This window comes from Cupressus sempervirens, chromosome 10, assembly GCF_028749045.1.
Source record: "Cupressus sempervirens isolate cs-2001-9-10 chromosome 10, ASM2874904v1, whole genome shotgun sequence".
Lineage (NCBI taxonomy): Eukaryota > Viridiplantae > Streptophyta > Pinopsida > Cupressales > Cupressaceae > Cupressus > Cupressus sempervirens.
In genome coordinates this window covers 892837075-892852573 of record NC_143127.1, presented here as the reverse complement: position 1 = coordinate 892852573, position 15499 = coordinate 892837075, and the positions used below count along the sequence as shown (strand labels likewise).

The 15499-nt window shown below is 32.4% G+C and overlaps 1 protein-coding gene across 1 annotated transcript; it reads right to left on the bottom strand.

Annotated features, from left to right (window-relative positions):
• Positions 1-1913: 1913 nt before the first annotated feature.
• LOC149536864 (desiccation-related protein PCC13-62-like) lies at positions 1914-14327 on the bottom strand. Its single transcript, XM_089806360.1, has 3 exons — positions 14163-14327; positions 13790-14106; positions 1914-2013 (listed from the first exon to the last, which is right to left on the bottom strand). Exons 1-3 carry the CDS (start codon positions 14325-14327, stop codon positions 1914-1916), a joined length of 582 nt encoding a protein of 193 aa, XP_089662486.1.
• Between the last annotated feature and the right edge of the window lie 1172 nt (positions 14328-15499).

Below are 15499 nucleotides of genomic sequence, written 5' to 3'. Positions count from 1 at the left end.
TCCTTGAGCTCAATAACATGTTCCATCCCTCTGTCAAGAGGAATCCCATGAGGAATATTGCTAAATACTTTAGCATGTCTATCAAGTATCTTCTAGATATCTGGTGGATGACTCTTTTCTTGTGGCTCTGGTGAAGTTGGCATAATGTAGCACTCTACTGCCCATTCTATGTCATCATGACAAAAAAGTCTCTGCATTCTCCTCAAGGACACTACTCTACAACCTCCATCTAAAAGTCCTCTAAGTACCATAGTTCTGCCCTCATGTTGGAATCTCATCTCTAATTTCGCTAGGTTGAGTGTGAACTCCACTAGTGAAGCCATCCATGTCATGCCAAGGATGACATCATAATCTCCCATGTCCACAACATAGAACTCATCCTTCAACTCGTAGCCATCTCCAAACTTGATGTGAAGATTAGATATCTTCCAAGTGCATAATAATTTATCACCATTAGCCACCATGACTCTAAAATCATCATGCTCCTCTATCTGTAACCCTCTCCTGGCTACCAACTGTGCATCTATGAAGTTATGTGTAGCCCCAGTGTCAATAAGAGATATCACTTTCTACCCCTGGATAGTACCCCTAACCTTAAATGTGATTGCCTTTTGGGCCCCTGTTAAGTGTGCCAACGATCTATCATCCTTAGGAATGCTACTCTCCTCTATAGTGTTACCCTCATCTGAATCAGAGTGCTGATCCTCCCCCATTGACTCTGAATCTTCTGCTGAAAAATACTCCATTTGATTTGCCTTAGCCTTGAGAGAACATTTATGAGATAAGTCCCAAGGCTCTCTACAATGGAAACACAACTTCTTCTTTCGAAGTTCATTCAAGGTTTCATTGTCTAGTCCTTTTGATCCTTCTTTGGGTTTGCTATACTCTTTCTAAAACCGTTTTTTGTCTTTGTCCTTGCGGTAGGAAGAATCTATTGAATGGTTTTTTCCTTTGTATACCGAATGGGTTAAATCTCATGCCTTTTTAGTTGCTTCAGCTAAGGTGAGTGGATCATGTCCCTTCACCCAACCTCGTAATGGATCAGCAAGACCATCACAAAATAACACCACCAATCTCCTAGGAGAGATATCAGTAACAAGTACAAACAAGCACTGAAACTCAGCAATGTAAGCATCCATAGAACCTGACTATTTTAACTGTGCTAGTTCCTTGAAATGTAACTCGAGATCCCTAGTGTCAAATCTCTCAATCAATGTTTCGGTGAATTCCTCATAGGATGTAATCTGATTATGCCCCAAAGTCACCATGCCATGATGCCACCATTCATGTGCAATGCCATCCAAGTGCATAGCTGCATACTTGATAGCCTCCTCCTCAGGCATAAGATTTAGCTACAAGTATGTATCTACCTTCTGCACCCAAGCTCGTGCAGTCATCTTCCCTGAAGCATCATAATAAGGTAAGGAAAGTTTTCCAACTTTCTTTCTCAGCTCAAAGTTTTGATTCCTCCCTCTTGCTCTAGGCATGTGTCTCATCCTCAAGTCCATATAATCTTTGAGGGAAATATTCACCTAAAACTCCGATCCACTAGCCTCCCAGTCCCTCCTGAACTAATCCTGTAACTCGGTAATCTGCGGTTCGTTTACTGGTTGAACCGGATCTCTAGGTGGGAAGGTGGGTAGAAGAGGTCTCGAGCTCGTAGTCCGCACTGGGCGTGCAACGTGTCTAAAGTTATCAGCCTCATTCCCATTGTTGCCATGTCCATTATTACCATTAATGTTATTCTCAAGACCATTGTTGTTTCCTTGGCCTCCATGGTTATTGTTTCCCCCATTGTTATTGTTTCCCTCAATGTTATTATTTTTGTTGTTTGCATCACCTGGATTAATATTGACACCCATCTGTCTAGCCATGAGCTACAACATCATGTCCATTCGCCTATTCTACTCCTGCTACATACGCTTCCCCTGCTCTAATGTATCCAGTAATTGTTTGAACATTACGTCCCCCTGATCTAGACTGGCATTCCCGCCTCTACCTAATCCTATATTCCTGTCATCTCGATCACCCATATTGTTGTCCTGATCAAAGAATATATCCTCTATGTCTGTATGGCTGGATTCAATGTCCCCTTGCATGGATATACTAGACTATTTTCTTTGCAAGTCCGAAATCCTATTTTGTCTTGCTCTGGTATCACAAAAATTATAAGGCCCCTGTCACATGCTCGAACATAAATGCTTAGCCTGTATTTTTTTTATTTCTGATTTTAGTGTTTTGACATTTCGTCAAACACTTTTCCCTCTATCCAGCTATTCCAAATTCCCTATAAGACCTCCATAGGATGGTATGACTTATAGCTCTGATACCATTGTAATGGACACCCCTGGATGTCCCAAAAAAACTAAACCAATTTGCTGAAAGGAATTATGTCAAATAGTTTGCATTCAACCTCTTATTTCTCCGTTTAATGTTTTAACCCCTTATAACTCCGAAAATTAGACATTTATTTGTTTGCTGTATTTTGTGCATGGAATTGGTATCATACAACATAAACAAGAAAGAAACTACAATAATATGCAAAGTGGAAATGAACTGCTGCTAATAAAATGTTATTTTCAGAATTCATAAAACCAAATACATGGCAGATTAATCAACTCACTAATTACTTTAGCAGTATTGACATAATACTCTAGCCCATGCTTTTGAACTTGCTGCTATAGTGCTTTGTCCTCCATTCAGTCCACTACCTTCGTAATATCATTCCCTCAAAGTGACATAAGTGTCAAAAAAGTAGTGAAGAAGATATGAGCAAAATACCAAATCTGCCTGTAGCTGGAAATGCAACTAAATTGCCTGATAATGAAGCCAATAACAAAGAATTCCAAAGGCCAAACCCCAAGGGAATGACGTCTAGAATGTTACAAAAAAGGATAGATGTCCTCAAATGCCAAGAATGGAGCTGCAACTCACACACCAATTTCTTCTCATATTCAACCTGGCTAATGAAGCCACAAATGCTTCCTTTTATTCTATTTCCAAGTGTCCACTCAACTCATATGGGAAATGTGGGATAAAAGATGTGTAGTATATAAAACATATATTAAAATACCCCTTATGTCTCCCTTGGGTACACATCCCCATAAAATAAATATTAAAGTAACACTTTAATACTTTACAATTAAATTAGATGTTACTTCAATAAAACTTTAGGCATTAAAATGTATTAGCAATCAGACTCTGAATAATGCGAGTGATAGCTCATCGAAAAGCTCTCACTAAGGAGTATCAAATCCAATCACCAAAATTGACCTGCACTATGTCCTGCCGACTTACTAAAAATAGTAAGTATGCCTGAAACTAAGTAAATCAAGTTCATTTTGGCCCAAACTAGAAATGACTAGGTAAAAACACTCCAGGATCCCATTAAACCCTTCATTAGCCCTCAGGACCATGTAGAACAAGGCTAACACACACACACACTTGGTCAACTGCTAAAATGGGGACATTACACTTATGTTGAGGGCATGACAAGATGTTAATTGACAGAATACTATAGTTTTGGTTGGAAGACACTATTATGATTCACGTGGTTTGAATGTTGTATAAATTATTTTTTCAAGATTAATGACACCTTTGATTGAATGAAATTTTTGGTTCTCTGAAGAATTATAGATGGTTCATAGCAGCACCGTTGATTTAATACAATACCCATACATAAATCATAGACCATGTTCTTCAAACCAATTATGAGGGAATTTTTTTTTATTGTAGCTATTTAGCTATTAATCTCCCATAAGTGATAATGTGGAGCGATTTCCATTCTTGCTAAACTCTTGATTGAAGATTTCCTTGGATGTAGACCTTTTTTTATGTTAAGAACCAATTTTTTTTGAAATGCAAGAGTAATAGACATGGGTTTATGATAGCAAATGCTTATGACCAACTATATCCATTCATATCATTCTTGCTTCAATTCAAAAACACTTTGCATTGACTTTCAAGTCATTCACATAGTCAACTAGAAAGTTTTATGAGACATTAAATTCTTATGCAAATGGGTCTATAATAAATTTGTCCTTAATCAACAATTGTATCTAAAAACTATTTCTTATAACTTCTCTAGATCTAATGAATATATAACCCTCAGTGGATATAATACATGGTATCACCGTTATATAAAGTGTTCATATTCTTCATGAATTCTATCGGTATTATATAAAGTGTCTATATTCTTTGAACCATTCAAATGATAGGTGTGGAAAATTTAAAGGTAGCTCATAGAGTGAGAACTTTAGCCTACCAGAAATCAAGGTTTAAGTAAATGGAAATATACCCAAGGTATAGTTGAAAGAGTGCATACTCCTCAACAAAACTAATGAATATTTCTTTAAAACATTGTTATATAAAGCATCCATCACAAGAACTATCGAAACAATTATTTAGCACAGAGAGACAGAGAGAGAGAGAGAGAGAGAGAGAGAGAGAGAGAGAGAGAGAGAGAGAGAGAGAGAGAGAGAGAGAGAGAGAGAGAGAGCATAATAGAATAAGCAATACAATCACAAGTGCCTACTTGGGCACTGATGCTAATTTACTACGCCTTAGAAATTCATAGAAGAATCCCTTCATCCTCCAACATTTGCAGTTCTTCCAAAAACGAACCCCCAAGTGACTAGAAGCACGTAGAAGCATATGAGGATGTCCATACACACTAGGAGAGCCTCTATATAAAGGCCTCTAAGATGCATCTAGAATGTGTCTAGAAAGAACTAAGAAATAAGCATGACAACTAAGCACATAACTTCCACGATAATAAGATAAACATGATGAGGTGTCTAGAATGTTGTAGACACCATGTGCTCAAATAATGCGCTATCTCCTAAGTGTAGACAACATGTGCATAATTAGAGTGCAAACTCCTGTGTTGTCAACATGACAACTCACAAGAGTTCGCATACTCCTATGTGAATAAATATTAAAATAATGCACGTTAATTAATTTAATATTCACTTTACTCTTTTCAATTTAATTTATTAATTTTAAATCTCACGCACTTATCATGAAATTATTAATAAATTAATTTCTTTCAAAAATTTATTGATAAAATATTTGTTAACTTAAATAATAATAATATTTAGCATTTATTTAAAAATGAACTCTAAATATATTATTATTAAATTAAATAAATATTATCACATTACAAATTTAAACTTATAACTTTCATCTCCAAATTTAATTCTTTTATTTAATTAATTTCCCAATTAATAACATAAAATAAAATATTAAAATATCATTTTAATTTTCATTTAATTAAATCATTAATTAAATCTTTTAATTAGAATTAATTTATATAAATTCACTAAGAAAGAGTTTGGCAACAATAGCAAAATGCAAACTAGGGCAGACACTACAAAAGAAGATTCCTTCTACTGTTGGCACAGTTCAAACTGAATAAATTTCTATCAAATGAAATGACTGCACTAAAGAAAACTGATCATTATGCTATACAAATAGGAAATGAATGATTGGTTAAATAAAAGACCAAAAATCTAGAGAAAATTACTTGTTTGGACAGTGAGCTCTTCTTGTAATTGAAAGTGCATGTTTGGGAAATGAGCTCTTCTTGCATACTTTATTTTACAACTTCTAATAGGGTTAGAATCTCCTAATAGGGATTCAAAGTTGGCACAATTCAAACTGAATAAATTTCTATCAAATGAAATGACTGGACTAAAGAAAAATGATCATTATGCTACACAAATAGGAAATGAATGATTGGTTAAATAAAAGACCAAAAATCTATAGAAAATTACTTGTTTGGACAATGAGCTCTTCTTGTAATTGAAAGTGCATGTTTGGGCAATGAGCTCTTCTTGCATACTTTATTTGACAACTTCTAACAAGGTTAGAATCTCCTAATAGGGATTCAAAGTTGGCACAATTCAAATTGAGTAAATTTCTATCAAATGAAATGATTGCACTAAAGAAAACTGATCATTATGCTACACAAATAGGAAATGAATGATTGGTTAAATAAAAGACCAGAAATCTAGAGAAAATTACTTGTTTTGACAGTGAGCTCTTCTTGTAATTGAAAGTGCATGTTTGGGCAATGAGCTCTTCTTGCATACTTTATTTGACAACTTCTAATAGGGTTAGAATCTCCTAATAGGGATTCAAAGTCTCCTAATAGGAACTCTATATACTAAATTTACTTATTGACTCCTAATAGGGTCAATTCTCTAACAAGTAACATATATATCAGTATATCTTTATGGATCATTCCTACCAGGGTTTTCCCTTGGCCAAGGTTTCCCTACTTAACAAAATATAGTGTTATGATTTCTCCTTATATATGGTTACTTTTTTATTGTTCAGCATTGCTTGTTTACTTTTTAATGCATGGTTCAAAGTAATTAATAATATCTATTTGGTGAATTTTTTTTGTAGAATATTGATTCACCCCACCCACCTCCCCACCCTCTATGTATTCATTGTTTCTAACACACTCTTCATAGGGATATATGATCCACATCATAAACGCATAATAATCTCTATAAAAAACTCTACAAATATTAAATATCATGACTATATCATATTGAAACTATTTACCTCAAATTTTGTATGAGTTTCTGACTTTAATGTCAAATCTATATTGCTCGACACATACTATTTCTAACACTCAGTCATCAATGTTCTTGCTAATGTAGCTCTATCTCAACTTACTTGGTTTCTTTTACGTGACTCGACATGTATGTTTATTGACTTTCTCAGGATACACTATACTTATCTTATACTATTTATTGACTTTCTCAGCATACACTATACTTATCTTATACTAAAGATATTTGACAACCAAATACTTTCTTGACCCTTATAGAGCTCAACATATACATGTTTATTTAAAATTCTTCCACATGATTCAACCTATACAGAGTAGCTTGGTTGTAGTGATGATCAACTAACTCTTCCTTATATATGACTAAGTGTTTGACACTAATAGACAACAATATTTAAAGATACCAACAATCTCCCCCTTTGACATTAGTGGCAAAAACACTTTTTCATGATTACATGTTTACAATAAATGACTTAGTTCTTATAGAATTTCAAAAATGTTGTCAACTAAACAATTAATGAACAAGATAACAATACATATAGTACATGACTCGAAATGGTCTAATTGCTTTTGTATCACATCATGCCTATCTTTTGGACTCTAAACTTTGACTCTTGTGTACTCCCTGATCTCATCACTGTCCCATTCAGGATGTAATCATTAGTATTACATTCCCTCTTATTTTTATCACTCATGGTTGTTTCTAGGGTTGAGGGAGTGGAATCAAACCATATTTTTCAATAAATGGTTTTTGAATTTAGTTGATGATGTAGGGGAAGGGTATATTCAAAAAGAAAAATACTCTAACTCAAGCATACACCAATTCCTACTTAGAGTTACACATAGAAACAATTTAGGTAACACATGAACACCATGGAACTAAAACCATATAATGCTAGACAACTGGCATCCACACACATGTAATAATTAAAATAATTCAATCAACATGCTCAATTATGAGGCCATCTAGGTTTTGACCATATACAATAAACTTATGAAGTTATGATCTAAATTCACATCTATCTCACTTCTCAACATCTCATATCATCCACTCTCCCTATTCTATCTCTAACCAAGCTTCATATATAGCCAACTAAGCCACAAGTTTCCTTGATGCTTCTATTATTTTGTATGGAATAAAAGGATCTTGAATCTAGAAACTTGATGCTCTATTCTATACACAATTATGATATCTCACCAATAAGATCCATCTTTTGAATATCCAGATTACCTTCATCTAACTTAAGATTTTCTTTTCTAATGTGACTCACCATTGATCTCCCAAAGTTGTCAAGCTTTCTCTTCAAGGACTTGATGCCAATTGTTAGAATGTAAATTCTACCAATATAACTAAGAAAGGTTTGGGGGTGGGGGCGGGAGGGTGGGGGTGAATTAGTTATCCAACTATTATAATAATTATCAACCTTATCAATCCTTAACAATATGATCAATATGATCAACAACTATAACAAGATAATCATGCACAATAACACTAGATACATTAACTAGAGAAACCCTTGATTAGAGGAAAAGCCCTAGTGGGGATGGTACCCATAAAATGATATACTAATATAAATATTCCTTATTAGAGGATGTACCCTATTAGGAGTCAATAATTTTTTTTAGTACATATCAGTCTATGTTAGGATACTTTGAATCCTTGTTAGGAGATTCCAACCTTGTTAAGAGTTGTGCTAACCCTATTAGGAGTTGTAGAAGGTAGATGCACCCACTATCCAAATAGCTTCATGGGCAAGACCAATGAACCCACTATCCAAATGATATCTATATCATTCCTTGTAGAATAATATAAATGAACTGTACTTGAACTTCCTCTTCCTCTATCTTGTCAACCAGACTGCTCTTCTTCTTTTGATCTCAATACTAGATCACCAACTTTGCATCCAATAATCCCTTGGATTTCTTACTCGCATTTACCAAATACTTTTCTCTTGTTTTCACTTCTCAATCACAATTCCTACACAACACACACTTTACCAAAAGGAAAATAATCTTCCTTTTTACCATGTCCTCAAATTTTTTTCTTGAGTCAGCATTGAGACTTTATCAATTAATTATAATGGGACCACATTAAGATAATTAATTATTTCAAAATTACATAACACTGTTGGCTCACAATTTTTAAAAATTCTCACATGTGCTACTCCAGGACTTGCACACTATAATATCCCCTCCAATAGTGAAATTAACATTAGATCATAACAATTAAATATAAATGAAGAAGTATCTTGTCAAGTTTTTTATAATAGAAATCATAATAGATAATATTCATATCTAATTAGTAAACTATGATAAATTGATTAGAAAGATTAGATTTACTCAAATGCAAAGTATAATTAAAAGATTCAATATAAAGAAATGCTAAAAATAAATAAATCCATATTAAATATTCTTAAGTAAACTATAGCTAAAGTATACCCCTAAACTCACAAAAAAACATATAAATATAAGTCAACTGACACATAGTGACATGGCTAAAGACGTGACTCCTAAATGATGGATAGAAACATGTATACATGAGGGTTTGACCATGGAGAGAAGGGAAACAAGAAGAGGGGAACCATCAATGCAGAAGGTTTTAGAGTATGGGGGTTTATCTCCCACTAGATTTTCTACCATTATAACTCACTATGTCACATGTTTATTATTATTTTGTTTATGCTTCTATTTGTTCTCTTGAATTCCCTATAATATTTAAGTTCAAATTTTCATATTATCCTTCTCATGATTAGTGTAGGAATCATTTCCTCTTTCCTTTACTTTCTTACAATCGGTATTAGAGGGTAACTAGTTTTGGTCCTATTTGTTGGCTACAAGTTCTTTTGAGTCAATCAAAGTTTGAGTGAGAGATTATATAGAGTATTTATTTTTGTGTATTGTATGATAGTAAATATTTTAGCAAAGAAACCAACCATAATGTTGATTTCTTGCTACCATTTATTGACGTTCAATAAAATAAGAGAGGAAAATCAACACACATATACAAAAGGCAATTAGGTTCTTTGATTATATTGAGTTGATGTAATATTTACTATATAATTGTTTTGGTTTTTTATCTTAGACTATTTGAGAGTGAAATTTTTATCATTGATGTCAAAATATATTTTTATCAAATAGAGTACCTATTATTAAAATCATGACAAAGATAGATTCAGTGGAGACACACTAGGATGCATGCTTGCAGTTGTTATGAAATAATATTTGATGAGTCTACATGTTATATTTTTCATTGCATATGGTTGTGAAATGATTTGGTAAAGTTACAAAGGATTTGATATAGACTAGTTTGTCAATATTTATTGATGAACTATTTTAGATAATGATTTGACATTTTGATCAAAAAAATTTGGTGGGGCAGAATCTTGGTCTACAATTTATGATACTTCATGGAGATGTCTATATTCTTATATTCTTGCAAATTTTCTTGAGGATTATTTGATTGAAAGTAAGTTTATTGCATTTGTGAATTTGATGTGTGTATTGATGAGAGGATTATCACAATGTGATTTTGAATAAGAGAAAAGTTTAGAGTTATTTAAGAAGAGGTATGAGTGGAATTTAATGTTGTGTCTCAAAGAAACTATATTTGCACTATAGTTAGTTAGTTCATTTGAGTGGATTTTTATCAATAGTAAACTTTTTCTCACTCCTTGGGTTGTTTCCCTTATTATTTTAAGTGGGTTTGTTCCAATCAAAGTTGTTTCCCTTGTTGTCTTAGAGAAGTAAGTCCAAAAGAGTTGTTGAATGCATGTACATTCCCCATTGTGCCTCTAACAAGGTTTAATATGCTCTAGTACATCATCTAGAGGATTTGATCCCAACTTGAGTTTTTCCCTTGATTGAGTTTTCTTGAAGAGAAAAATATTGGTGTTATGTATTATGACATTGATTTCTTTGCATTTATTTAAAGGTTTTAGATATGATAAAGTTGTGGATGGTTTATTTTGTTAGATTTCTTGCAAGTTCAAATCCATATAGGTTGTGACAAGTGATTCTAGTAGGGGTGTTGCTAGTAGTGTGCCAACGTTCCTCATAGAACTCACAACATGGTTTTATAGCCACGTCTATCTTCTATAAGTCTAGTGGTTATATTAGGTATTGATATGTTGATCTTTTGGTACAACAACAACCACTACGTTTAACATATTGAACTCAAGTATTTGAAACATATTTTAATGAACTTTTAGAATCTTAATTGAGAAAAAAAATGCATAATTCTTTTAATTGAATACCATTACATGATTATTTAGTATGTTAATTAGGAAAAATAAAATTCTTTAAATTATTTTATATTATGAATTTAAAACAATGTTTCTTGTATAACTTTGAAAACAATATACAAATCTTCCAAAAATTAATGGATGTATTCCATCTTCAAGAATCAAAGATAACAAATTGACTATTAAACTTCAACAAAATCATTTGAACTTGATAATTTAGAACATGTTTTTATACATAATCCTAGATATATAAAAGTATATGTTGACAATATATATTTAATACTTCACATCTTCAATAATGCATGCTATATTAACTTAAGAAAGTAGGTAAAACTTAATAATTTATTTAAAATCCTATTGAAACCTATTAACCCATCTTATTATTTAAACCTCTAATTTGCATAACCATCGCACCAACATAATGTGGTGCAATTTTTAATACAAAGTTATTCTGTGAAAGAGATGGAGATGGAGTGTTCTCATTTGAGATAGGAGAGCAATTTTTCCACTTCCACCGTGAGGGAAGAATCCTCCTGGCATGCACTCATTTCCACTAGAGTAAACAATCCTCAGGATTTCAGTAGGGGTTTGTGAAAATACTATGGAGTACTTATCACCTTAAAAAATGTTGCCACTCACTTTTCCTTCTGCTCCCTCCTATTTTCCTACCTGCAAACCTTTATCCACATCTACGGTGTGCCCAAGACTGTTTCTTAGCATGGAAAGTTTGTCCGTGAACTCTGCAATAGTGTATGGGTATGGCTTCACCTTCTCAAACAACCTCTCATACAACAACCCATGTATCACTGCATCCTACCCAAATTCTACTCCAAGAAGCCTTGCTACGAGCTAATATTGCACACACACAGTGATGGGTAGGTAGAGGCACACTAAAATAAAATATGAAATGTAATGAATGTGTTGCGGCACAATATTTGAGTACCTTTTTATTGATTGACCAAAATGGATACACAACACTCCCTTTTATAGGCAAGTTTACAATCTATAGAAATTTTTGACATTTGCAAACAAGACAATTATCTATAGAGTTCTGGAAACTGCTATAGCCGACACAACCTAAACCTAAACCTACACTTCTAGAAATATTTATTGACGGATTAGAGTAGAAATTAATATTTCTAACACTTCCCCATAATTTCTACTATCAACTATTACAAAACTTCTTTAATATTTACAACTCTCAAAGCCTCCTTCAAAATTTCAAACTGTACTTGTGGTAAGGCCTTGGTGAAGATATCTGCAAGTTGCTCCTCTGATCTACAATGCTGTAGATTAATTTCTCTACTATTAACTAACTCTCTAATGAAGTATCACCTTGTGTCAATGTGCTTTGTCCTCTTGTGAAAAACATGGTTCTTTGAAAGTGCAATAGCAGACTTGTTAAAGTACAAAGGTATGATAAATCAAATATTCAATGTTATTACTGCAAGAAGTTTGGACATTTTGCAAATGAGTGTCGGGAAAAAAAAGTTGATATGAGTAAGAAAAATGTAAATTTTTCTGAAAGTAGTTCTGAGACATTGTTCATTACTTACAATGTAGCCCAAGAGAGTTCAAATGATTTCTGGTTTTTAGATAGTGGTTGTAGCAATCATATGATAGGCAATGAAGAGTTTTTTGATAGTTTGGATAGATCAATTAAATCCGAAGTGAAGTTAGGAAATAATGAGATAGTGGAAGTGAGTGGAAAGGGCACAATTAATGTTATAACAAATCATGGTAAGAAATCTATTTTTGATGTATACTTTGTGCTTGGTGTATGATGCATCCTTGATCTCTAATGAAGTGATACCTTGTGTCAATGTGCTTTGTCCTCTTGTGAAACACATGGTTCTTTGAAAGTGCAATAGCAAACTTGTTAAAATGCATTTACAATCACATAAAAAAAAAAGTTTTTACATTCTATGGAATTCGTATAACTGTATATGATTTAGTTTTGTATTTTATGTAACCATTCTAATTTATGATTGGGTTGTGGGAATAGAAATATGATAATAGAAACTATTATTCTGGAATAGTTATACTTCAAAATAGGATACATAAATTCCTATTCTTTGTTTAGTCCAGCCAGAATTTGATGGGGAATTACACCAAAAAAAAGTATATTTTCTAAAATAGGAATATTCCACCTATTTAGGTGGAATTGCAAATGCTAATTTTGAGGCCAAAATTTGAATAAGTATTTCTATTATATTCCTATTCACAATTCCAATATGGTGCACCTAAATGAAGAATTCAAAATTTTAAGAACTTACATATGCCTACAATTGCCAATTAGTATAACAACTTTGACTTAAATTAGACTGTGTTGATTTTTTTATTTTATAGCCCATCTCAAGTTGATAGTTTCTTATTAAACATACAAAAATCAATTTAGTATATAATTTAGAAAGAACTAATTATAAATCACAAATTATAATCTAAAATAATATTATAAGGAAACTAACATAAGAACAAAGGGTAGAACACAACTGAAAACTTATCCAGTTGAAAACAATCTCAATAGTAGTTATATTATAATTCGGAATTAAGTAATTCTATAGAAAACTGATTATGATCAACTAAAAGCTAAAGAATTTACAACAAGCAGCCGAATATAATTTTAAAAAATTAGAAATTATGAATGATTGTAAATTATTGTTCTTAGTTAATTGTCAATCTTATACTAAAGAAAAAATTAAATAAAAAAATTAAGCTGTCACACATACAGAACATGTAACTCCAACCCAATTTAATTCATTCAGAAGCATTTATAATCACATAAAAGAAAAGATTAGTAGACTGCTCTTTATTGGCAGTTCATAGAACACCGATAATTCAATTATGAATTGTAATCTGTAACAAGTGGACTTATCATCAAACTTAGGCTTCTTTTCTCTGATGAGAAGGAACTTTTAGACATTAATCTGATAGGAAAAGCATATAAATTTTTATGACGCATACTCACCTGAGGTGACCAACTTCCTGGTAAGCCAACTCCAGAACGATATCATGAACGACAGGGGTGAGATTGGCTTTGATGCCTCCCACTGGTGGAGGTCCTCCGGCAGGAAAATCTGGTGCAACTACATCTAGACCATACCCAAGAGCTCCAAATAGAAAGAACTCGGCCTCCAAGTACTCTAAATTTAGAGGAAATTCGACTAAATCTACATCCCCACTCTGAACTTTCCCCGGCATGTAGCTTCCATTTTGCATGTAATTCACTTCTTTACCTTCACACACGCATGCAAAGAAAAGCAACACCAGAAAGCCAGTATTATATTACTTTGTATATTTTTGCTTCAAAGCACTGCTCTAATACATATTTATAGATAAACAGCTAATTCAATGCCTTCCCTGGTGGTAAACATGGCCGTCTTTCGAGAATATTCTCCTGATTTGCTTATGTCACCTATGCTGCAAACTCTTTGAGAATTTTCTGTTTGTCGTTGCCCATAGAGCTGTGAATTAACAACAAATGGAAGATGGTTGCTTGCTCTCATTGCTTAGAAGAATTAGTCCTTTTTAACTTGAGAAATAATTTATTGATATTTGGATTTTATTTTTCTCCAAATTAGAAGTTGAGAGTCGGTAAGAGTCTCTATCTCCACATACCTAGTATATTTGATAGTTTTGTAATACATGAGTTCTTTAAGTTTATAATAAGAAAAATTGGGAGCAAGTAAAAGTCTATATCTAAATATAAAAATTTATCCATGGGAAATAGATTTTTAAATCTAGAAATAAAAAATGATCAATCTTATATTTGCTTTCACATATAATAGAAAAGAGAAACAAATCAATTTTATTAATTATTCAATTTACTTAACAGAAATCTTCATGTTTGCTTAAATATTATAAAAACCTACCTTCAAACTCCCTTCCTTGGATGGTATTGCAAGTATCTAATGCAATGAAATACAATATATAATAATAATAGTCAATGTGTAAGATGATCGTCTTCATTTGAAGTTAGAAAATTAACTAAGTGCTAGAATATGGTGATTTACAAATGTTAAGTAGTGTTCAACAATATTGAAGACAAAAGAAGATTAGGTAAGTCCCCAATAGCCAAAAATCTAGATGAAGGGTACAATGAAGATCCCTCAATAATCAATTTAGTCTAAGAACACAGACCTTTAATTTGTGACCAATAATAACAAAAATAAACCTATCAATAACAAATGTTTTTCAAAAATTAAATAACTCTCACTCTTAATGTCAAGAAATTAAAAACTAATGAAAAGATAATAATGTAGAAATCATAAATTCTAAAATTGATTTCTATTGAGTAGCTAATAGTTTTCTCTACAAAAAAATTTCTCAACTTATATTCTAAGAAAGAAGATTACTTGAGATAAAAAAATATTCTAGATGTAAAGTACAGATTATAAGTTTAACACTATTCTAAACCCCAACAAAGATGTGGAGAGGAAGACCATAAAGACTTCAAACTTTAAAATGAATAAAAACAATACTAATCTTCAGAATATTTTCATGCTTGTATACACATACTTATTTTTATTCCATTTAATTTATAGTTTTGAATTAAAAATGTTGTTTAGTATGTGAATACAAAACATTTAAGCTCTCAACATTCACATATCTTCAACATTTGAAAATTCATTCTAGTTAATGAAAAGTCCTAGACATAATGTTAGAATGGTTTATTTGT